The following is a 23,767-nucleotide window of genomic DNA, read 5'->3' as shown; positions in this document are numbered from 1 at the left end:
GTATACAAAGATTTGGGTCTGAACACACAGACATCAAACTAGAATCAATAGAACTAGATTCTGGATTTTGGTCTTCTTGCGCACGTCTTGGTTCGAGGGGGGTTTTGATTCTGTCTTTGGATCTCTCCACTCTTTTTTTTTGCACACTATTACATGTAGAAACAAGTACATACCCACATGGCTCCGACGCAGTGCAAGGTAATCAAAAAAAGAAAATTAAAAACACAAGGTTGAAGAAGAAAAGGGGAGAAGGTGTGGAGAGGCTGAAATTGTAAACAGGACAGTTAGAGGGGAATATGGGTCGCCGGGCACAGAGTAAATGGCAATTGACAAATAGATAAAAAAGAGAAGAGGGGTGAGAAAAGGTAAGGAACAGAAAATTGCTCATAGAAAACAACTCATGAAGTCAAAGACGTTCGTTGAGACGGGCAAACCCCGGGCAAAGGAAGAGGATATCATGCACGGTGATGGGTATGGTGAAACGGTCGGGGGAGAAGAGTGGACCCAGGAAGACGAACTATATTCGGACTGGAATCCAAAAAGAGAGGATAGTAGCAGAAAAAGGCACCGAGGAGGCTTGAAAATTGGAATGAGGATCAGCGGCGGCGTTTGAGGTGGTGCTCTTTGCCCTTCTTAGACTTTTTCTTGCTCTTGTCTAGAGGCAGCACTAGAGGCTCATCACGCATGTTCCATTCCATGAAACGAAGCAAATATTCATCAATGTGCCCTGGTTCGAAAACGTCTGCCCCTGCATCATCGGGCGCAACGGAAGTTTGACCTTCGCCAGAACCTGGCAATGGGGTACCCGGTTGTGCCGGAGTCCCATGTGAAGGGCTGCGGTCTTCGAAGTCGCCGTCGTCTGCATGTTCCAGTTCCTTTTGTGCGTTTTTGGCCGCATCGATATCCTCTTTATCCTCGACTTGCTCAAAGGCGCGAGAACCAGTTGTTGCAACTCGATTCCCAAGGACACGGTCCATGGCCGCAGTAGCTTCGTCGTTACCCTCTCGTGCATCGGGCTCTTCTACAGCCTGAGAATTCAGCTTGGTGAAGTAATCCGTTGTGAACTCTCCTTCTTGGATGATCACGTCATCGAGCATTCGCTTTTGATTGGCTTTGCGAAGGATGTTGGACTCGATGGTGTACTCGGACACAAAGCGGTAAATATGAACATCCCGGGTCTGTCCAATACGATGACAACGGTCTTGACATTGTTTGTCCATAGCAGGGTTCCAGTCCAGATCGTAGAAGATTACGGTGTCGGCACCAGTCAAGTTGATACCCAAACCACCCGATCGACTAGATAGAATGAAAGCCAGGATTCGAGGGTCACTGTTGAACCGCTCGGTCAACATCTGTCTCGATTCGACCTTTGTGGTTCCGTCCAAACGAAGGTACCGGTGGCCATGGATATTGAGAAACTGTTCCAGGATATCCAGCATCTTGGTCATCTGCGTGAAGATCAAGGCACGGTGCCCGCCAGCCTTCAGGTCGCGTAGTAGTTTGTCCAGCCGTTGTAGCTTACCACAATCATATTGCAGCAATCGCTTATCGGGGAAGGCAATTGAGAGACGCATGCGAGCTTCGTGGAATGGGTCATAGGCCTGCTCTTTGGCAGTGTTTGTGAGAAGTCGTGTCTCAACCGGAGTCAAGGCGGCTTCCGTCATACCCGATGCGACCGCAGCAGGGGTAACGCACGCAAATCTCTGAACGTACCCATCCATGTCATATGATCGCTCGTCGAGAGTGAGGATCATTGATGCAAGAACAGAAGATCGACTTGAAAGCCATTCGGCCATGTTGCTCTTGCGCAGGGGAGCGTTCGAAAGAGCATGTTCTTTAGTTCCAGCTCTCAGAAACTCGACTAGGCTGCTACCATACACAGGACGACGACCATGACGTTTTGACTCGAAATACAAACACCGTTCTAACTCGGCCATTCTTCGCTTCCGGCTGGAATTCTCCAACGACTCTAGTATTGTTTGCATAGTAGACCCGTTGAACTTCATCTCCCAATTGGTGCGGTTGTATTGTAGCTCACGAAGCTTCTTGAACGGCCCAAACGCCATAAGTCGAATACTGTCATCGGCTAATCGCCGTGAGATATCCTCGCGAGATACGGGGGCCAGATTGAGGAAATCTAGATCGACTTTGGTGAGAGGATGGTCAAAAAGAAGTCTTCGGCGAACGAGGCTTTCCTTCACTGTGTAATCTGTAGCGACAGAGCGAGGCATGGCGAAAGATGTCGAGATGGGTCTTGTCTCAAAGAGATCAGGGTGGTTGCAAACCTTGCGAAGCTGCATGAGACAGTGGATAATTGAGAGGAAGTTACCCGACGCAAGCGTTTCCTTCGTTTGAGCCATCGACATGAACCCGTCGTAAAGAAAACGCTGGCGCTTCGATAGTCGACAATACATAACATGTTCATATTTTCCGGGCATTTGCTTTTCGACATCGGCCTTCATTCGACGTAGGATGTAAGGACGAAGAACAGTGTGGAGCTTTGTGACTACTTGTTTGGCATCGTCATCCAAGGTCTCTCTTCCATGTTCTAGGATATGTTCCACGGGGCGTCGGAACCACTCAGAGAAGTCCCGGAGGTCGGCGAATCCTTCAACACCGCCAGTGCCATCACCATCGGAGGGCATGAGGAAGAACAGAAGAGACCACAGCTCAGTCAAATTGTTCTGTAGTGGTGTACCGGTCAAAAGAAGCCTGGCTCGGGTCCGGAAAGTGAGCAGAGCTTGCCATCTTTGCGAGCGGAAGTTCTTAATATTGTGCGCTTCATCAAGGACCATGTAGTGCCATGCCCTTCGCTTCAGTGAAATTTGATCTTGTAGGACTAGTTGATATGAAGTGATCAACACATTCCAAGAGTTGTCATCGGTCCAACCTCGGCGTTTTTGTTTGCGCTCCTCTTGATTTCCATAGTAGGTCATGATCTTGAACCCGGGACACCATTTCTTGAACTCCATTTCCCAATTGAGTATAACACTGGTGGGTACAACGACAAGGTGAGGACCCCAAATTCCGTGATCGACAGCAAGATGAGCAAGAAGGGCAATGGTTTGAATGGTTTTACCAAGACCCATCTCATCTGCCAGAATTCCGTTTATGTGGTTGTTGTAGAGGCCTGCGAGCCAATCTAATCCATAATGTTGATACTCACGCAAAGTACCACGGAGAAGGTGTGGAATTTGCGTTTGTAGACCAGGCGCAGGTGAATGGCTCTCTTGTAACGCTTTCTCGACAGCGGGCTCGTATGAAGAGACAGACTCGGGCTCAGAGGGTTTGGTCGCAAAGGTCCCAGGAGATGCCTCGCTAGATGCCTCGCCGGCCGGTCGGTTTTCTTGTAGTACCTCAGAACCAATTGGTTGAACGGCATCAGAGACTACTACACTTTTGGAATCTTCTGTAGGGGCGCTGGGCGCTGGGAGGGGTATTTCATTGATCTCAGTCTCTGTGGGAGTATCAACCATTGAAATATCCTCGGTGTCTGCAGGGGTGGCTATGGAAGCCTCAACGACTTCTGATGGTGTCCCCTCATCAAATACCGACTCATCCTCATTATGTTCAATTCTGTTGGGAGCAAGAGAGACCTCGTCTGAATCCTCGACCTCATTTTCTGATCCCGTTGCTTTGGGTGTGAAATCGCCATCGTCCTCATCATCCTCGTCGACTTCTTCCACCTCTCTTTCAACGGTGTCGTCTTCTTTTTTAGCCAGTTGCTTGCGCGAAAAGAAACCGAGAATATCAGATGCAGCAACGCTGCCATTGGACTCGTTGTCAGACTCATCATCCTCAAATCCGCTCTCGTCATCACTATCACTCATGTCGTCCATGTCGGTAGATTCGTCACTCCCGTCAATCAAGACTGGGTCAACATCATCAAGCTGAGTATCACCAGGGATAGCTTGAGAGTCAACATCATCAGGTGTATCTTCGCCGTCGTTTATTGATGCAGAGACCACTGACATCTGGTCAGGAGTGTCTTCGGCTGGCATATTGGCATACTTTGAGCGGAGCTCTTCGGCAGTCAACTTGGCGTCATCATCCACGTTAGCTTCATCGTCGGCTTCAGACTCGGATCCCGACATATTACTGTTATTATCTGCGGCTGAAGAGTCTGATGAGTAATACGTCTCCCCATCTTCATCATCGCTTGACATAGGAGCATCGCTAGGAACCTCTCCGAGAATTTCGGAGCGACGTTTTTCGAAAAGCATAGTTGATTTCTTGATAGCACGATCAAGGGCTTGTTGGTCTTGAACCTTCTTCTCTTCCTCCCATCGTGCAAGACGGACCCGATCAATGTCTGCGCGTGCCAGGTCAAACATCCTCTGGAGATCTTTGCCCAGCTGTTTACGCTTACCGCGCATCTCTTCTTGTTGCTCTCGAAGAATGTCCTCCGGGTTCTTGTGGCGTTTTCTGTAGGCGTCGGCGCACCACTGGGCAAAAAGCTTGGCCATCTGACGATGACGTTTATGCTCCTTATCCAAGAGTTTCTGAAAATATAACGCATGCGCCACTAAGTGATCTTGATGTGAATATTGTGATGATGGTTCCTCCTGTTGTTCCATAATGTATGCAGAGCAGACCTCCGAACTCAACGGCCCACCAGGCTCCGCCGCCTTCAACACCTCGTCTCGCCTCTGGGCTTCTTCAAGCGCCTCTTCAGATGATAGTAAATTTGGAGTATCCTCGTGATCTATCCATTCTCTGAAATTCGCATATTTCTTGCCAGACACGTGGCCAGGATGTCGGATTGGAAGGATGGGTTTTTTAAATTTGATTCGCAATCGAGGTACGACCTGGGATCTTGAGTCAAGTTCTTCTCCATTCTCATTTGTATCGAAGATGTTCTCGGCGGGGGTAAGGGAGGAAGTTGATAGGGAGGATCGGTCACGGGTTTGGCGAGGGCTGGCACCGTTCACGCCGCTTCGAGGACGCTGTGTGGTAGCGGAACTTCGTGATCGATTACGTGAGTGGGATTGCTTCGATGGAGGGGACGCAGGTTGCTGCTTGCCCGCCGCGCCTTTGGTAGGTACAGTTCTCGGGGAGCCATTTGTAACCAGCTTGCCACCTGGCTTTCCATTCGCTTCGGCGCGCGACTGGGTGGAAGCTAACGGTGATGACGTTACTGGCTTTCCATTACTGCGGTTATTCTTAGTCGTAAAGCTTTGCTGCGCCGCACGTGTATGTCGCTTATCGGATGGAGGTTGCATTTCCATAGGAACGGTGTTTGTCCGCGACGATCTGCGCCGGCCCTCCAATGTGAAAGATGTCGGGCCTTCGACGCCGACTTTCTTCCATGGTGGCGAGATAGGCCGGGGGGTCGAGCGACGCGATGGGGTTGTATCTGTCAGGCGTCGCTTCTTCGAAGGAGGCTCATCGAGTTGACGGCCAGTTTCATTGTCGCTCGGCACGGGAGGGATTGACTCGCCGGGGGTGGAAGTTTGTGGATTTTCCAAAGCTGAATCTTGGAGGCGCGGAGAGTCGGGCACGGGCGTTACGCGTTCATCTTGGGGTGATGGGCCGTTTGGGCTGCCGTTTTGCATGACTTGTAGCCGCAGACGACAGGGGCCTTTTTCGCAGGTGACCCCAGTTATCCCAACGATGACGCGGTCGAAATTGACAATTTGGACATCAACGAGTAGATATGATAGATTCAATATGCCACCCAAAGTTTGGCATGCTTATCGACACAGGAGCGTGGATGGGAAGCGAAAACGTAGTTCGATGGGGGGAATGCGTGAGGGAGTGGTTTTTTCGTCGGGGCGAGCACTTTCGACTTGTAAGCGCGCCGCGCCTTGGTGGCCTAATAATTCAGGCTTTATTAATGCCTCAGGTGTCGATTTCCGCAAACCTCCGTTTCCATCATCGAATCATCCTGCACCTCATCTCCGCCGATTTACCTGACCTTTATCCACGCCCCCATTGGTCTTTGGTCTTTGGCAGAACAGTGAGTGGCTCTTTCATGTCTATCTATTTACTTGCAAGTCATTAGCCCTCGCTAACCTTCAATTCCTCGCCCTGCCTCAGATGTTCTCTCAACGGATCCTAGCCCGGCGCCTGCCCCAGCTGGCTTCCCGCCACGCCATTGTCCCCCGCGCATCCTTCTCTCAGGTGTCAGCACTCCGTGCTGCTGAGGTTGAGGACCCTCTCCAGGTACGCCGACTATGAGCCGATGATATCCAGCAAGTGATCTAACGACAATGGCAGAATGGAAACTACCCCAACCCTCCCCGCGTGAAGCGCGCTCACAGAGACCCCTACGGTGGTTGGTGGGACGCACAAGAGAAGCGAAACTTCGGCGAGCCCGTTCATGAGGACAACGAAATCCTCGGTGTTTTCAGTCCCGAGCAATATACCCACGTTAGCTCCGGCAAGGGCTTCCTCCACCTCGGCATGTTCGTCGTCGCCTTCCTCGGTGTGTGCGGTATTGTCAGCCTCAACTACCCCGACAAGCCCAGCGTTCCCAAGACTTATGCCGATGGTCTCGAGAAGGAGTTGGGCGGACCCAATGCTGCACCGGTAGGGCTCAGTTCTGTACTATATCACCATTTTGAACCTATCCACTAATCTTGGAGTTATATATAGGCCCGCAAGGCTGGCGAGGACAAGTGGTAAACCCTGCCTCCCGCTGTACTTCTCTCGTTACTCATTTCCTTTTTGATATGCTGTGTGTGTAAATACCAAGATGATTTTGTTTCCTATTTGGCGTCACTTGAGTGTCATGTTAAGCTCCTGACGCAAGCTGGATCTGGACCGAACTAGAAGTTCAACTACCATTCCAAAACAAGTTCTTATTCAAGTTTCTTCCTTTGTAACGCATCCCTACTCTGTTGCAGGTGCATAGGTATCATTAATTTGAGCCAATGATGTTGCCGAGCGCTAAAACGACCCCATACCTACAACATTGGGCACCTGTATATATCGTTTGCCAGCACCTTTTGAAGCAGCAGGTATTGGTAAGTTTGGGTTTAGTTGCTAAAAACAGTTAATATCCGAATTCTCCTGCTTGCATTTACAATTTTGTTGAAAGACATCGGAGCTGTCCTGGCCAAATAGTATAAATTGTAGTATAGACCACCCTTGCATTACAATGCCTGTTATTAGCGCCTACGTAGATCAGGCCCCTCCCTTAGAGCCAGGGCGCGTCACCTCCTAGAAAAAGTTGGGGGACAAAAACACATCATATATTTATTTCCACCCAATCTCCTACGTAACTTCTATTTCCCAAGCCCAGGGTTCAGTGGAGGCGTTCGTTGTCAATTATATATGGTCCGGGCGCCTACGTCAGGTTAGAAGCTTGAGTCTCACCCGTTCCCCCTCCTCCTTTCTCTCTCCAGTGTAAACAGTGGAAATCACATTCAAGTTTCCGCCCCCCTTCTGCCCGGCCAAGGTGTTTTCCCCTCCGAGACAATACCCACTTGGAAACCAATAAAACTTCCACCTGAACTAAAATCAGGCCGCGCAAAAAAGGGCTTCGTCCGGCTCCCGATGCTGGCTAGTGGTCTGCGTTCTATCTTAATCCATGGTCCCGCATTCCACTGCCTCCCCACGAACCGTTTACGAATCCAGAAGACAGCCTGATGTCGACAGCATCTACTCAATCCCGAGGAGTCAACCGACGGATCAACAGTATACAAAATGAGGGTCGTCATTCGCGCAACTCCTCTCTTTCGCGTCGCCGACCCGTCGCCGCCAATGTCGCAAGCAACCATGCGCTCCGTGTAGCCTACCTAGCCTACCTTTTACATCCTCGCTCTCGTCGTACCCAAACTGTACCTGCCGCGCCGGCGCAGCAGAAACGGGCGTCTACCTCCATCCATGATTTGATGAGCGACTTCTCTTTGGTCAGGGACTCAAAGAGCACCAGAATACCTCATAATTTCGTTGCTGAGCTGGAGAAGCGGTTGACGAACGTGTTGATAGGGAAAGAAAAGCGCAAGGAATACCAGGATCATTTGGTGGTGCGATCATTCGCTGCTTTCCTCAATGTGCTGAAAGAAGATTCTTTCCGCAAGCGCATGGAAAAGGATCGGCGCGCTGAGGATTTGGTTCTTATCTTCTACTCGAATGCCATCAAAGAGCTTAGCAAGGGCAAAGACCATGACGATGATAGCTGGAAAATGATGGTGGACCGACACGTTGCTCTTTTTGTCCGACTACTTGCGTTGATTTTGAGTGAAAAGGACTGGGCCAAAGATCGCCCTGAATTGTCAAATCGATTATCGGTCCTAGAGAACAAGCTTCTAGTGCAAGATCAGGACTTGATGGCCGCAAATGGGCCTACGACAACTACGGAGGTTGTTGCTCCATTGAGTTATGATGTTAAAGACATGCCTCTCGTGCAACATGTGGCTAGGGTATTTGGAATGGCGACGCTTCAAGCCCAAGCAGAAATTGATAAACACAAGAAGAAATGGACAGAAAAAGCAGCTTTGCAGGATCTGAAAACCTATCAAACTCATTTGAGTCTTCAAACCCATAAGACTTTGTCTAGGGATGACTTTGAATCAGACGAAGGCTATGAACATTGGAAGAAGAGCGAAGGGCCTGATCTTTCTCAGATGATGCTTGCTATCGTGCAGTCAAATCCAGAACTCGCTAAAAGCACACCTGGCTCCCTACCTCAGTTCAACTCAGCATCAGGAGATGACGATCTTGCAAGAACAGCCTCCGGTCGTACAGATAGAACATCCTATGCCATTGACCAGCCCGTTGACATCAGCGGTCTCTCATTGAGTGGTACCAATGGTGACTCGGAAGAGTCAGACACATATACATTCATCCCCTCTGACCCCCGGGCAGTTTATAGAATCATTTTGGCACAAACCTTAACTCACGATCTGCGTGATCGGGAAATCGAGGCAACCCAAGCGACATCAGATGCCCCGTCCATGAAACTGCTATCAAAGCAGTCATCTGAAATGTTAAATGAGATTTGTCTCCGCTGGCGGATACCTCACTTCTCACGCATTGTGTTGTTTTTGGATGTGATGCAATCAAAATTCGTGGACAACGAGATTGATCTCAACACTTTGGACTCGGCATTTACTTTTGTGAAAGAATCGTCGGCTGGCGATAAGAGTAGCAAACGCAGCAGTTTTGTTGCGTCAGCGATGTTTGACCGACAAAAGTGGACCGTGCATGATATCCAGATGATGCAGCAGCTATTGTCCAAAATTCATGAGGCCTTACTACGCGAACTTTACGATGTGATGATGGACTGTTATGAAACAAAGCCACGGCCTCTCGGGCCAGTAATGTATGTTCTTGAAAATCACGTTCAGATGGATCCATGTTATACAGAGGACCCGGCGGACCTTGAACGATTTGGCTCGTACGTCCAGGAGGGTCTCGCTCAAAAGGCCACGGAAAGGTACCAGAGCCTTCTTAGCCAGTTAATTTCTGTCAATCAAGAGTCCTGGCAGGTCGATGATATCATTCAACTGGGCGATGCTATTTCAAAACTCGCAACGAAAATTCAAAAACGATACAGGAATAACCCTGAGATCATGGGGTACGCTTTTACGGTTTTTCACCCGATATCCAAAGATACATGTTCTAACACCATAGTAGTGTCAACCCATACATAACACTCTGCTCCAGAGTGCTCCCCATGTTTGCAGAAGATTCACAGGAAATGGTTATTCGTATTCTTGAGCAAACAAAGGCAAAAGGCGAAGAGATCGAGATCGAAGAAGGATTTGATCTCTATAGGCTGCTTGCTACCATCAGGCGTCTATTTATGAATACAATTCCTGAGTATGAACATCGTGTTTCTTAACATTGGTCTCTTAGCTAACTCATTATAGTGACCCTTTCCCATACCATATAGAGAGCTTACTAGAGGAATTCGTCTGGCGATGGCTGCGTCTAACGGACCAAAGTGTCATGGAGTGGGTCAACCAGGCCACCAGACAGGATGCATTTTCCGTTCGGGCAGACGAAGTTGGGGGTGATGTCCCAGAAGATTGCCGGCACAGTGTCTCCGTCATTGATGTGTTCCGATCTTTTAACCAGGTCGTGGAGAACCTAGTCAACCTCGAGTGGGATGATGACCTCCAGTATGCGAAATTCATGACTGCGTTATCCAACTCGATAGGTAAAGGTGTCGCAAAATATTGTGAATCCTTAGAACAAATGTTTGTTCGGGAATTGGACCGCCTCACGCCGGAGCAAGAGGCGGCTTTGAATCAAACCGCACAGGAGAAGCTTATGCAGTTTGCCAAGGATACTTGGACGAACAAGGACAAAATTGAGCCATTTCAATTCTCGTCTGAGGTATGTTGATCTTGTTACTCGTGGCTCGTTTGAACAACCTTCCTAACTTGGCTAACCATGGTAATAGTCTTTGGTGAAACTAAATAACATTGAATATGCGCTCTCTCAATTGGATAGGCTTGAACAGGAGATCAATGTTGATGGATGCGCCGATGTTATTGCAAAGAATACACCTCCGCAACTTAAAAAGGTGCGCAAGGCAACCACTTACGTATTCACCATCAAGGTGGTGGAAGCAGAAGATCTGAAGGCATGCGACATGAATGGCGGCAGTGACCCATATGTGGTTCTGACAGATGAGTACCAAAAGCGAATTGCGAAGACTCGTATCATCTATAACAACCTCAACCCGCGCTGGGAGGACTCTGTAGATATCACGACCCAGGGTGCTTTGAATATCATCGCTACAATCTGGGATTGGGATGCCGTCGGTGATCATGACTATGTTGGCCGAACATCCATCAAACTTGACCCCGTTCATTTCAGCGACTTTTTGCCGAGAGAATATTGGCTCGATCTGGATACTCAAGGACGTCTTTTGCTTCGTGTCAGCATGGAGGGTGAGCGTGATGATATTCAGTTCTATTTTGGTAAAGCTTTCCGTACTCTCAAGCGAACAGAAAGAGACATGACTCGAAAGATTACCGAGAAGGTTCGTTGTAACTCTACATCTTGCATAAAATCCTGCGTGTGACTAACTTTTATTTTAGCTCTCTGCATATATCAGTCATTGTTTATCGCGTCGGACATTAAAGTCTCTACTTTCCCGTGGAATCAGCATCTCGAGTGTGTCCAACTTTCTGAACCGCAACCGAGGACAGCCTACTGCGACTGGACCCACCCCTGCCGATGTCGAGAATGCCCTCGATCCTCTATTCAACTACTTTAACGATAACTTCGCCATCATGAACAAGACACTAACCACTGAAGCCATGCGAATGGTTATGGCCCGTCTATGGAAAGAGGTTCTTGCAACCATTGACGGCCTACTGGTCCCACCATTGTCCGATAAACCATCCCATCAGAAGCCATTGACTATCCAAGAAGTCGACATCGTATCACGATGGCTCTTGCTATTGCTCAACTTCTTCCATGCAATCGATGAAGAAACTGGAGAAGCCAATGGTGTCCCCATTGATATCTTGAAATCACCAAAGTACCATGAGATTCAAAGCTTGAACTTCTTCTATTTTGAGCCTACGGAGAATCTAATCCGTACTTCTGAGAAGATGGCCTCGGCCACCGTGAACCGCCAGCAAGCCAATCGCAACCGCACATCTGCCCCCGCGCACCTAGGCGCCACCGGTACCAGCTATGGAGGCCTAGGTGTCCCCGCCGCTCGTCGCGCAAAGAGTATCATGCTCTCCCGCAACCTGGGCACCATGAAGAAGGTTAAAGAGGAGAAGCGCCGTGAAGCACAGGCTGATCCTAACGACGATATGATCTTGCGTATCCTTCGTATGCGCCCTGAAGCTGCTGGATATCTTCGTGATCGTAGTCGTCAAAAGGAACGACTGGCTGCAGCCGCAGCCGCAGATGCCATCGTGAAACAAAGTCTGATGGCCGGGGCTGGAAGTCGAATGGGTGGAACGATTCCCCGGCGCTAGGTGTTTTATGTAATTCCTTTTCTTTTGTTCCTTTTTTTTCCTTTTTTTCTTTTGTTTCATGGCCAGCGATTGAATTGATTCCAGGATACCGTTTCTATGATGTGAACTCGTAATACTTTCTTACATGGATCTTTATATGACAATCTAGCAATCAAATGAATGTCTCGGTCTCTGTTCTGTAATTGACGGCATCCATTAATGACAGCTCCATCATCTCGGTGCAATCTATACAAGAAGGCCCGCCCGGCACTTCTCGGGCCTTCTCGGAATATCCAAGAATAGACGCTACTTACTACCCAGGTACCTTCAAAGCTGTGCGTGGTCTTCTGTACTTGTTCTCCAATTTGGCGGACTTTACACCCTTAACTCCGAGCAATGAGCATTTGAAGCCAGTAAAGAAGCATAACATGTTTATTCCTCCTACTTCCAATACCGTAAACTCCACATTTTTTTGCTAGGTGCATCTCACACGATATGATCGCCGTATTCACGAAGGACATAAAAGCACCATATTCCTTAAGTCCGAATAATCAACATTGAAAACAACTAACATAAAAAGGCATTTATCTATACAATTAGAATCCAGTACCCCATCATCCTTGAATTCAAATTCAAATTCACACACAAATCTAAAATGGCCATTCCTCTATCTCTAAAAGGCCTCACACCCCGCGAAGCAATAACAGACACCGCATACCGTCTAGCCCGAAGCTTCGACCACAACGACATAAACGCCTTCAACTCAGCAATATCCGAAGACGCAGTCCTCGAACTAAACATCACCGAGCCTCTTATGTTTACCGGCATCTCAAATATTCGCGCTGCTACTTTCGACCGTGTCGTGAAGATGGATACCTCCCATATGCTTAGCAATATTCGTGTTGATGTTCAGCAGGGCGCGAAGGAAGCTACGTTGCAATGTTATACACTTTCTCAGCATTGTCCTCTTGGGATGGGGAAAGATGTAAAGGCACCTAAGTATCTTGCTGGGGCGGAGTTTATGTTTGAGATGGATTTTCATGAAGGGGATGGGAATGGAGATGGGCTTTGGAAGATTAGGAGGTGGATTGCCGGTCTTGTTTGGGCGGAGGGTGATGAGTCTCTTATTTTGAGTAATTAGTTTAATCTGGGTGTGTTTTTGGATTGAGCCTGGTATATGTATTAGGTAGTATATATACTAGTAGCACTGTTTCTACGGTGTTGGGACTATATGTTTGTGCCGGCGGTAGATCTTGAGAGGGCCTGGAGAGGGTTTGGAGAGGTCTCGAGGGGGCGATCCGTTTTTGAACGGCTTTGAGAGGGTAGAAATTTCCTAACGGTTTCTGAACGGCTTTAGAGCGGATTTGAGACCATCGACATGGTTTCGGGAGCAATTATATAGCTTTTGGAGTAATGACAAAGATCACACACTAACTAAATTTCAGCATTGAATGAAAATAGAATGATGCACTACTCGTGTATAATAAGCTGAGAAAAGATAATTAGAATAGAATCAAGATACAATTAGTATATTTTGAAATTTTTAAAGTATTATATTAATTTAGATTAATTAATGTTTATTTCTCGTGATCTTCATATAGCCTATGTAGTATGTCATCTATAGTTTAACCGCGCCCGATCTCAAGGTGCGGAGTCCCTCAAACCTCATTTAAGCTTAACTTCTTCACATACACCTTCAATCATCCATCCACCTACATCACCACACTCGTATCCCAACCTAAACTTAACAAACGCCAAACAACAATGAATCCATCATCCAAAATGCACATAAACATCCATCTCAACAATGAAACCCCCTCCGAAACAACCCTCCCCGTCTCATCAACAATATGCCCCGAATCCACACCCCGAACCACCGAAACACCCAAAGAATACCTCTACTTCGCCTACGGCTCCAACCTTTCCCCATCACAAATGAAACAACGCTGCATAATCAATCCAAACCTCTCCGGAAAACCCGTCGCAATCGCCATCCTCCCTAAATGGCGCTGGCTAATCTGCGAAGCGGGGTATGCGAACGTCCTCCCACCAGCTGGTCTACGAGTTGGAGCTCAAAAAAGCGATGTTGCATCTAAAATACCTATTTCTGGATCTGAAGATGCGGTCTACGGCGTACTTTATAAGATGGATTTACAGGATGAGGCTATACTTGATGGGTATGAGGGTGTTGATTGTGATGCGGAGGATGCGAATGGAAGTGCGGGGGTGGGGGTTGATATAAGGCCGAAGGAGCAGGGAGAGGGAGATTATAATAAGTGGTATCTTCCTGCGAAGATTGTTAAGTGGATTCATTCTGAGAGTGAGGGTGAGAATGAGGGTGAGGGTCAGAGTGGGGGAAGTGGAGAGGAGGTGGATGTGCTTGTTTATGTTGATGAGGAGCGGGTGAGACTTGCGCCGCCGAAGACGGAGTATATCGGGAGGATGAATCGGGCTATTCGTGAATCGGTGGCGTTGGGGGTTAATGAGAGGTGGGTTGAGGAGGTTATGAGGCGGTTTATTCCGGCGCCTAAGGTCACAGTGTAGTCGTGTGTGAATGTCATTTTAGATAGAGAGTATTTGCTGCTACAATAGATAGCATCTTCAGGTTTCTGTTATAGAAAAGGCGTTTTACACCTATTCAAATGTTCACCTGGGCGGAGTATGACTGTAATCTCCGATATATGCATCTATATCTCTATTTAATACTAGTAGTTTAGGCATACTTAGAAAGTCGGCGAGAAGTTCAATTGATTCCGAGGTCGTATCTTAATCGCATTTGCTCTATACATTCTGATAGCTGGATAAGACAATTGCAAGGTAATGAAGCTGGGTATGTAGTTTGTAGATTTGTGTTAGGACACCAGAGAAATGCATTTTGAGAGGCTTCTATCTATATCGACATGGTCGAGGAAGAGTTTTTTGTATTCATTAAATTTTGAGTCAGAGGGTTGTATGAGCCCGGCTCTATTCCAACCCATGGAAAGAAGCCTCGGCCCGTAGAATCAAAACGGAAAGAAAAAGAAAAAACCAGGTAATAAAAAAAATTGGAAGCTAAAAATAAAATAATAAACCAACAGGATCCCATAGGCGTATAAAGTTTCACCAAATGCTCGGGAACTCAGGTCGCTTGGTTGCATGAGCGTCATTTCGGGAGTGGCGGCTGGTCGGGTGGGATGGTGGGGACACCGCCAGTTTCCGGTGCGGGCATTTTGGTTATTACCATTTGTATCGGTGAATCGTGGTAGACAAATGTGCTTTTTTGTTTTTCTTTTTAGAAAAGAAATATTATAAAGAACACGGTTGGAGGGGTACAGCAATGGCCAGTCAGAAAAGAAGATGAAAAATCTAAGCCTGGCCGGAGAGGAGAGTGTTGACAGGAGCAGGAAGCTTGTCACGTCCGTGGAGGAATTCGAGTTCGAGAATGAAAAGGAAGCTCAGCAGTTCGCCGCCCATCTTCTTAATCATCTCACCGGCTGCGAAGGCAGAGCCACCTTAAAAAGGAAATACATGTTAATATGAAGATCTGCGATAAGGATGTACTGTATACTATCCAAGACTATATGAAGGTTGAGGCAGAAAAGGGAAGAAAAAAAAACTTACCGGTGGCGATAATGTCGTCGACAACAATAACCTTCTGACCAGGCTTGATAGCATCATTCTGCATCTGGAAGAAATCCGTACCATACTCTTTCTCATAGCCCTGGGTCACGCAAGGACCAGGAAGCTTGCCCTGCTTGCGAACAGGAACAAAGCTAGCGCCCAAACGCAAAGCCAAACTGGGGCCCATCAGAAAGCCACGAGCCTCCAAGCCGACGATAACATCGGGCTTTTGGCCGTTGCTGCTGGCCAGAACCTGGAGCTCTAGAGAGCGAATCAGGGCTTCATGGAGAGAAGGGTTGGCGAAGATAGGCAGAATATCCTCGAACAGAATTCCCGGAGAGGGGAAGTCCGGGAACTGGCGCAGAGCAGAGCGCAGGTTTACTTTAAGACTGGCGAGTTCGGAGGTGCTGGAGGGATTGGAGGCGGAGTGTCCGGGGACTTGGGCGGAGGCATCAGGAAGAGTGGATGAGGACATGGTGAGAAAGAAGGGGGGAAGGAAGGAGGAGGACAGGGAGGGGTAGAAAAGCAATTGAGAAGGTTATAGAGTCGAGAAATAAAAAAAATAAGAGAAAAAAATCTAATCTGGTAAAGAAGGAAGAGAGAAAAAAAATTAAATCCAAAAAAATAAAAATAAAAATAAAATTTAAAAATTCAATGGTAAAATTACGGGTCCAAGTACTCTAAGGTAGGGTTGATAAGCAGATAAGTTGCCAGAATTGCCCCTCCAAAAGCCTAGAATTGGATGGGAAGAAGGTATCATGGGTAGATACTAGTAGATTATTATAGATATTATTATAGATATTATTATAGACGGGGATTCTATATTATGTATTATATTTTAAGCTACACAGTATAAACTCCAGACTTTATTCTATACTAAGCCTTTCTTATTTAATTGAATTGGGATATCTATTCTACCACTATAGGTCTATAGATACCGCCCACTACAGATAACAGTGGACATGTACCCGGTTCGCCTTATTTTAGTGCAGAACAACCTTGACACAAACAGAGTAGATCTTCAGCGGTCAAACCCATGAAAAAGGGCCAAAATTAAATCTGACTAAATAATCACCCGTACCTGATGTACTTATCTCCATCGGTCTGTGTCAGTCTGTAATATTACCTACATTCGTCACCCGTTTCAAGCTCGCGCATGCCCGCCAGTTTCTAGAATCCGCCCATGCAGCTCCAAGGAGAAATGTGCTGATGTGTCTGGCTGAGGGTCCCGCTGCGGGCCTCGGGCATACATCTGTCCACTCCGTCCTCTCTCCGTTCTGATCTGCGAAACTTGCCCACTTGCCTAAACATGCATCTTGCCTAGCTTTGGGGCTAACGGACGCCTCTGGTTTTCATCCCGGACGAATCATCGCTCTGTCTCCGCCCATCACACCATCCTGGTTCAAGTTGGGGTCTCTGACAATGCTCCATTCCAATTATGTATATTACTGACTCGGTAATAAAAGAAAAAAATAAAATGGTTCATTGTGGAAAAATGCACCAACCACCGTGACTCATGGCGTGTAGCTGAAAGGATATAGCCTTGTCCAGAACATAAGTGGCGGAATGATGGTGTGTAGGAAAGACTCAAAGCGGCTTTTCACTTTTTATAAATAATAATATTTACCTAGGCAACTACTACTATAATAGGTACATAGGTACATGTATGTTAGTATGTATCTCTATCTCCGAACCTTGGAAGGAATCCATAGATCGGAGACAAAGCTAATGTGGTCTTAGACCATCAGACCATCATCGTCTTTCAACAGACCACGTCAGGGCGCAGATTACATCGTACAAGCCATCAACCCAGCCAATAACACTCATCGAACCATACTAGTACATTTCTGTACCTATTACAGTCGGGTTTCTAGTAATTTTGGACGCATGCAGCGCTAGGGGATCTAGTGGAGGGCGACGTTTCGTGCAGGTCCAAGGGGTCTGTTCTGCAGGGAGGTGGGGTGAGGAAGTCTGGAAACTCCTTCATACACTTTTGGGTACCCCATGTGTGACTCAGTGGAGGGGTAATTGCGCGTTTGGTTAGGATAAAAATGGGTCATTGTCAATAAACAAAAAGAAAAATGCAAAGAGAAGAAGAGAAAAAAAAAATTGAGGATGCAAAAAAAGATATCTCAGGTTATTTGTAGGAATAGCCGAACGCGGGGGTCGAACCCGCAACCTTGAGATTAAGAGTCTCACGCTCTACCGATTGAGCTAGCCCGGCAGGGCTTGTTGAGGGCCGAGAAAATTGTGGAATTATAAACCATCCTTGCAGAATCAGTTTACTAGGTCTCATCTGATCACCATAATTGCCCAGAGTTGTTTGTTGAATTGCTACTTTCCTCTTTCCCACTTTTGGTGTGTACTACATAGTAATGTTTAAAGATTATATCTGCTTCAAGTTTCTTCTTTCCCCAAGAAACAGGATAAAAGACTCCAGAAGGGCATCATCTGCCTCCCACCTAATCCCGCAGTCATAAATATATCTCAAGATGAATCTAGAGCGGATCTGCACCATGCACGATGAGCACTAGTATGCACGTCAACTCCGGGTCACCGGGCGCCACCAGCGTGACCTGGGCACCAGTGATATGGAAACTGTGAAATATGAACCTTGGAAGGTAAAGGTGCCCAGGTGTTAACACCTAGCCAATCAAGACCCCCAGAAATAAAAGTGTCCTGCCACACAAGTTGACTAATCCACGGACCCGGTTGTGCAACACATGTACTATATTTGCTACCTAGGGAATGGTTGGTGGTTTGATACCGTTTTCAAAACTAGTGCAATTCACCTGGGCATGTTCCGTGTGACTGCAACATTGTCTACTTGTAATTCCAAGGTCCCGAGTCTCTATCCACTTTTTGCGTCAGCTATCACGCCCTGGCGTACCATCTAAGGTTGAATAGGGAATGGCACGCATATGTTGAGATTTCGACAATAGGGCTGTACTGCTAGTATATGGTACATCAAATTTGCTGGAAGTTTTCCTCAAGCTGCTATTGTGACAACTCGAACGTATACACAGATTCAAATTCACGCTTTCTGCCCAATAATTTTCTCGAACAATACGTCTCTCTCTATATCCTTTTCCACCATCCCCCGAAATGAACCTCCTTCTATCTGTATCAACTCACAAGGCCTCCCATATTCCTGTACCCGACCATCTGAAAGCACAATAATTCGATCGAAATCCACAATCGTACTTAGTCGATGAGCAATTACCAACAAGCTGGAAGAGCAGGTTTGACACGCGGACCGCAGAGACTGCAAGACTTTGGCTTCAGACACTTTGTCCATTGCCGAAGTCGCCTCGTCGAGAATCAAAACCTTTGAATTTCTGACAATTGCACGCGCAATACATAGTACTTGGCGCTGACCTTGGGATAGATTTTCTGTGTTCTCAACCAGAGCACTACGTTCTTTATCTTCATTCATTGCCAATTTACCCGCTACACCATGCCAACCGACCAAAGAAAGCGCGTGAACTAACTGTTGATCTCCAAACTCGTCGAACGGGTCAAGATTCGATCGGATCGTACCCTTGGTCAACATTGGGTCTTGTGGAATCATAGCCAAGCGGCTCCGGACACGTTGAGGATGAAGCGTTGCAATATCTACCCCGTCCACCATGATGTGACCTTGCGTTATGCTGAGCATCCGTAATAATGCTAGCGCAATTGAGGACTTTCCTGCGCCTGTCCGTCCGACAATTCCCACTCGCTGATTTGCCTCAACCCGAAATGTTATCCCGTTCAGGACTGGAGGGAGATCAGGACCGTGCTGAGCCACGAGGCCAGAGACCTCTATCGCTCCTGTGCTGGGCCACTCGGTAGAGGTGGTAGAGCTTCTGTCTTCGCCCCCTTCTGTCTCAAGCTGAGTGTAATCTAACACCCGTCCAAGAGGATCAAGATCTAGCTCGAAATTCTGGTAGCGATATATAGCCACTTTAAATGATTGTGCGAGTTGGTTGGCAAATGTAATGACGAAGCCTACAGATGCCGCATCCACATTTGGAAGCCCAATCATCACAGATGCAGTTATAGACACGAAAAATGCTCCAAGAATATCAGTTCGAACTGCAAGCCAGTGCTTGAGGAGCGCGATATGCCGTGATGCTCGACATCGTTCTTCAAGCTGTTCCCCCATGCGTGCTAAGGATTGCTCTGTCTTTCCGTAGGCACGGATTGTCGAGATACCCTGTAGACAGGATGTCGCATAATTGATGATTGGTCCTCTTATGGAATCTTCAAGCCTCTTAACCTTACGCGCGGCTGCGAGGTATTTTTTGGTGTCATGGATAGCAAACGTTGCGAGGATGAAGACCGCGGGTAGTAATCGAGGCTGGGTCACGGTAGCTGAGGTTAGGGCGATGATTACATCGACTCCGGAAGTTAATACATCTTGCATGTGTGTGCTAAGTAGTGTATCAACTGTGTCGAAGTCTGCTGAGAACATATCAAGAATGGTACCAAGGGACATTGTGTTGACCCACTGAGTAGGGGCTGCCAGCGTTCGGGCGAGAACAATTCGAAATAGTCTGCGGGAGGCACGCCATGCTCCCACTGAGACGGCGTAGATACGGGCGACGCTGAGCGTGATTAGGAGTCCAGAGAGTCCGAGGTATATGGCGAGGCCTCTTCTCAGCGCTGGATGTGTTCTTTCTTGGCCGTTAAACTGCGAGTCATGTAGGTCATCTAGTTGTGTACTCCATTCCCCAAGCCACCATGCCTGAAACAGTCAATTATTAGCGTCATTGTTCATTTTTTGTTCTTTGAGATAGTCTATATTTCTTACCTGCGACAGTAACGCAATACCGTATGCAACAAAAATGATCAATGTCAATATCCAATGTGCAGTTGTTCCGCTGCTTCGGGTATACATCCAGAATTTAGACCATTGATGCATACTCGACACCGTGGGCTCTTTCTCCACAGCTTGAGGAGGATGTATTGAATCAGGAAGACGAGATTCTTGGAAATCTGTCGGGTTATCGCTCGATGGCTCTATCCTAGCCACAGGCAACTGGTTGACACCTTGAAAGCCTTCCACAGTCCCTGCAAATGATACCCTGCCCTGGTCAAGGCAAACCAAATATGCTGTGCGCGGCGAGCAGAGACCTAAGCTGTGGGTGGCCAGAAGGCGTGTTCTCCCGGATGACAAGGGACCAGTCAATGTGTGCTCATATAGATGCCGAGCAGTATGTACGTCAACTGCACTGAAGATATCGTCAATGACTAGCACTCGAGCTCGTGAGTAAAGCGCACGCGCCATGGTGAGACGCCATTGTTGACCTCCACTGAGGTTGGCTCCATTAGCCCATACTTCAGCTAGATCGCCCATTTGGAAAGAGTTTAAATCGGGTTGTAGAGCACAAGCATGGATAACCTGATTATACCTCCCAGAATCATATGGAAGACCAAAGAGGATGTTGTCTTTGACAGTCGCGGCCTCTATCCAAGGACTCTGGGCCACATAGGCTATTGAGTCATTTAACCAACCACTGTCCACCGTGCTGTCCCATGGCTGAGCGATGGGAGCGTGGATAGTACCCCCGTGTAGGTGGCATTCACCGAGGATTGATGCGAGCAGTAAGCTTTTACCAGAACCTGTGGGGCCTGTTATGAGGCTTAAGCTTCCCTGTGGGAATTGTAAACTCAAATCTTCGAGTCTTGCTTTCCCAGATTTTATAGGGCCACCAGGGCCGGAGATTGAGGCATTGCGAAACTCGATTGTGTCGGATTGGATCACTTGTTGAATCCTCGCCGGCGCATTCAAGAATTCTGCCAGATGCTCTGCACCAGTCAGGCTTTCCATGAAAGATGGAATGATACCCGGAATAGCAGACATGGAGGTCTGAACGGTGTTCAACATTGAAATGACCGCGAATGCCTTTGCCGGCTTGATTTCACCATAAATCCATGCATGCGTTCCCAAAAGCAATACCGACAGAAGAGTGGGCGTAATCAGATACAATGATCTCGTAAAAAGATCCCAGACTAGTATAGTGTGAGATTTCTGGAGCTCAGCATCACGGACCCCTTTCACCTTTTCCTCCCATTGCTTTTCAAGGGCCATTATTTTGGCCATCTTGATACAACGAAATACTTCAGTTAGACTGGATAGTCTCTTATCTCGAAGCATTCGCGTTTCTCGCCTGGCTGTACTCTGTATTTTGGTTGCTTGGCTGCTAACCAAAAAGGTCAAAGCAACAACCACAATAGCAGTCAACGCGCTGTGCCAACCGAGGAGACCGATAAGAGAATAGACCGAGACTAGAAGGTTCATAGACGTCCAGATACTTTGCATAACAGTATTGAAGGCCAGCCCACACTTTGTGGTATCCACCGTCATCAGGTTCACAATGCGATGCGCACTGTCGCTATCCCCCCATTCGGTGCTTTTTTTTGTCTGCAATTTGCCGTTAAGAGTCAAGGCTTTTGAAAAGATGGCAGGCGTGAGATATTGGCGTGTCCCTAGGATGAAGGTACTATGGGCGACCCAGTATTTATATGCATCGAACGGAGCCGATATGATTGGCGGTATCGCTAGTCCGGCGACATAAAGCCAAAGGACAGGCCCTTGGCGACTTCCCTCCTCCAACGTTCTCAGAGTAGCAAATAGCGAGGCCTGCGGAATGAAATTGAAAGATGTAACCAGGAGGGTACATATCAGGTGCGTTGTGAACGCGACACTATGTAGACGCAGCAAAGTCCACAGGAGATTTGTTCGGGTCCATTGAAATCTGTCCACGCGTGTCTGCATGAATACGTTATTCGACTCTAGAGAACGGGCTTTTTGGGGAATTTCGTGAGTATCAGAAACTTCAAGAGCTCGTGGCAGTTTTCCTACTGCCAGCCAAGGGCTCATCCACATGAATGTCATCCGCGATATCAAGCTGACAGTGGACTCTGGACTAACCAGCACGCCATTTCGGAAGACGTGGGGTCGCCTGGGCGTAAGAAGGTGGCATCCACATGCGGCGATGGAAACCCCAAGCTGGAAAAGTGAACGCATTCGAATAGATTGGTCGAACTTTACGCTAGAATATAGACCAGCTGATAATGAGAGCGCTGAGAGCAACTGACAGACACTGGCCTGCAAGCCAAGAGCAAAACGATTTGTACATTGTGGCTCTCGCCAAATTGCAACACATTGAATCAATAAAAGTACCTTTTAACTGACTTAGTATCATCAATTCAAATATTAGAGCCTGCACTCACCCATATAGCCATTTGTAACTGGTGATCAAGCAAGGATTCACCACCAGATCGGTCTATTAAAGCGTTCTTGCTGTCATTGAAGCATACCACACAGCCCATAATATTCATAATTAGAGATAGAGTGGCCTGCGTTGATTGCGAAAACTCTTGCATGGAAGTAAATGTAGCTTGGCCATCTTCATCTTCGTAGAGTTGACACTCATTTCGATGTTTTGGTTTCTCTCCATATTCTGCCTCTGAGAAAAGACTTTGCCCTGCTGGAATACTCAGTAGTGTAATAGCACCCAGTGCAATTGCCTTTGTGAATTTTAGGCCTGAGTCCCAGCCTTGTGAGACTGCAAGCAGATGGGTGCTATTCATTTCTCAGGACAATAGGCAATAAGGCCGCGACATTGGAGACGAGATTGAATAATCTGAAAATTCCAGCGTATGGAGCATGTGCTCTTGAATAGCCTCAGATTTAACCGAGTCTTGGAGTTGACAGACAAGATCTATATCATATGAATAAAGTATTGTTGACATTGGTTGAAAAGGCAATGTTTGAGCTTAATTCATCCTTCGGCGGGTTCACACTCGTTCGTTATTCAACCCCCTCGTGGATCAACAACCCTTGCATGACGATATGTATTTTTGCTTTTCAGAAGTTTTACGCAAGAGATGTGATCGACAGCCATACATGCCCGGGGACCCTCTGAGTCAAGGGGTAGAATTACGCGTTCTTTCAGCTTCTCACTGACTGGATCCTTGCCGTTTGTGACGTAGGGCAGAATGTTCTAATTTTCTGCCATATGAGGGGTTGTATTCGTCGAATACGGTTGGCAATTTTGAATCATCTTCAAGCAACTTGCTGGAGAGAGCTTCGATACTAAGAACCTTGGAATTTCACGCCCCTACGACAATTGATATGCCGCCTCAGTATTCACTCTAGAACCTACGAAACCGACTCTGCATTTCTGGTGGGCCTGGTGACTGCTTATAGGGCCCAACATTGAAAAGCCCCTTACCCATGAATATTTTGTACAATCACCTGGTCTTCGTTGTACAGTCGTCGACGTCTGGGGCTAACTTCA

The 23,767-nt window shown here is 47.4% G+C and overlaps 7 protein-coding genes across 7 annotated transcripts; 4 read left to right on the top strand and 3 right to left on the bottom strand.

Annotated features, from left to right (window-relative positions):
- Positions 1-596: 596 nt before the first annotated feature.
- On the bottom strand, positions 597-5,555 carry swr1 (putative SNF2 family helicase/ATPase (Swr1); the record flags this gene model as incomplete). The annotated part of the gene is made up of 1 exon (XM_056925257.1): positions 597-5,555. One exon carries the CDS (start codon positions 5,553-5,555, stop codon positions 597-599), a length of 4,959 nt encoding a protein of 1,652 aa, XP_056777983.1.
- A 484-nt stretch (positions 5,556-6,039) lies between these two features.
- N7478_009042 (uncharacterized protein) lies at positions 6,040-6,627 on the top strand (the record flags this gene model as incomplete). The annotated part of the gene is made up of 3 exons (XM_056925256.1): positions 6,040-6,165; positions 6,220-6,531; positions 6,598-6,627. 3 exons carry the CDS (start codon positions 6,040-6,042, stop codon positions 6,625-6,627), a joined length of 468 nt encoding a protein of 155 aa, XP_056777982.1.
- A 965-nt stretch (positions 6,628-7,592) lies between these two features.
- Positions 7,593-11,897, top strand: N7478_009041 (C2 domain protein; the record flags this gene model as incomplete). The annotated part of the gene is made up of 5 exons (XM_056925255.1): positions 7,593-9,526; positions 9,586-9,771; positions 9,822-10,290; positions 10,358-10,942; positions 11,001-11,897. The coding sequence occupies 5 exons, from the start codon at positions 7,593-7,595 to the stop codon at positions 11,895-11,897; spliced, it is 4,071 nt and encodes a 1,356-aa protein (XP_056777981.1).
- Positions 11,898-12,531: 634 nt separating this feature from the next.
- Positions 12,532-13,017, top strand: N7478_009040 (uncharacterized protein; the record flags this gene model as incomplete). The annotated part of the gene is made up of 1 exon (XM_056925254.1): positions 12,532-13,017. One exon carries the CDS (start codon positions 12,532-12,534, stop codon positions 13,015-13,017), a length of 486 nt encoding a protein of 161 aa, XP_056777980.1.
- A 641-nt stretch (positions 13,018-13,658) lies between these two features.
- On the top strand, positions 13,659-14,420 carry N7478_009039 (gamma-glutamylcyclotransferase family protein; the record flags this gene model as incomplete). The annotated part of the gene is made up of 1 exon (XM_056925253.1): positions 13,659-14,420. One exon carries the CDS (start codon positions 13,659-13,661, stop codon positions 14,418-14,420), a length of 762 nt encoding a protein of 253 aa, XP_056777979.1.
- An 801-nt stretch (positions 14,421-15,221) lies between these two features.
- On the bottom strand, positions 15,222-15,951 carry N7478_009038 (adenine phosphoribosyltransferase APT1; the record flags this gene model as incomplete). Its single annotated transcript, XM_056925252.1, has 2 exons — positions 15,222-15,367; positions 15,477-15,951. 2 exons carry the CDS (start codon positions 15,949-15,951, stop codon positions 15,222-15,224), a joined length of 621 nt encoding a protein of 206 aa, XP_056777978.1.
- A 2,559-nt stretch (positions 15,952-18,510) lies between these two features.
- N7478_009037 (ABC bile acid transporter) lies at positions 18,511-23,057 on the bottom strand (the record flags this gene model as incomplete). The annotated part of the gene is made up of 3 exons (XM_056925251.1): positions 18,511-20,205; positions 20,272-22,647; positions 22,698-23,057. 3 exons carry the CDS (start codon positions 23,055-23,057, stop codon positions 18,511-18,513), a joined length of 4,431 nt encoding a protein of 1,476 aa, XP_056777977.1.
- Between the last annotated feature and the right edge of the window lie 710 nt (positions 23,058-23,767).

This window comes from Penicillium angulare (assembly GCF_028827245.1).
Source record: "Penicillium angulare strain IBT 27051 chromosome Unknown utg000005l_segment0_segment0, whole genome shotgun sequence".
In the NCBI taxonomy this organism is placed as follows: domain Eukaryota; kingdom Fungi; phylum Ascomycota; class Eurotiomycetes; order Eurotiales; family Aspergillaceae; genus Penicillium; species Penicillium angulare.
The sequence above is the reverse complement of the archived record's forward strand: the minus strand, read 5'-3'. Positions and strand labels throughout refer to the sequence as shown.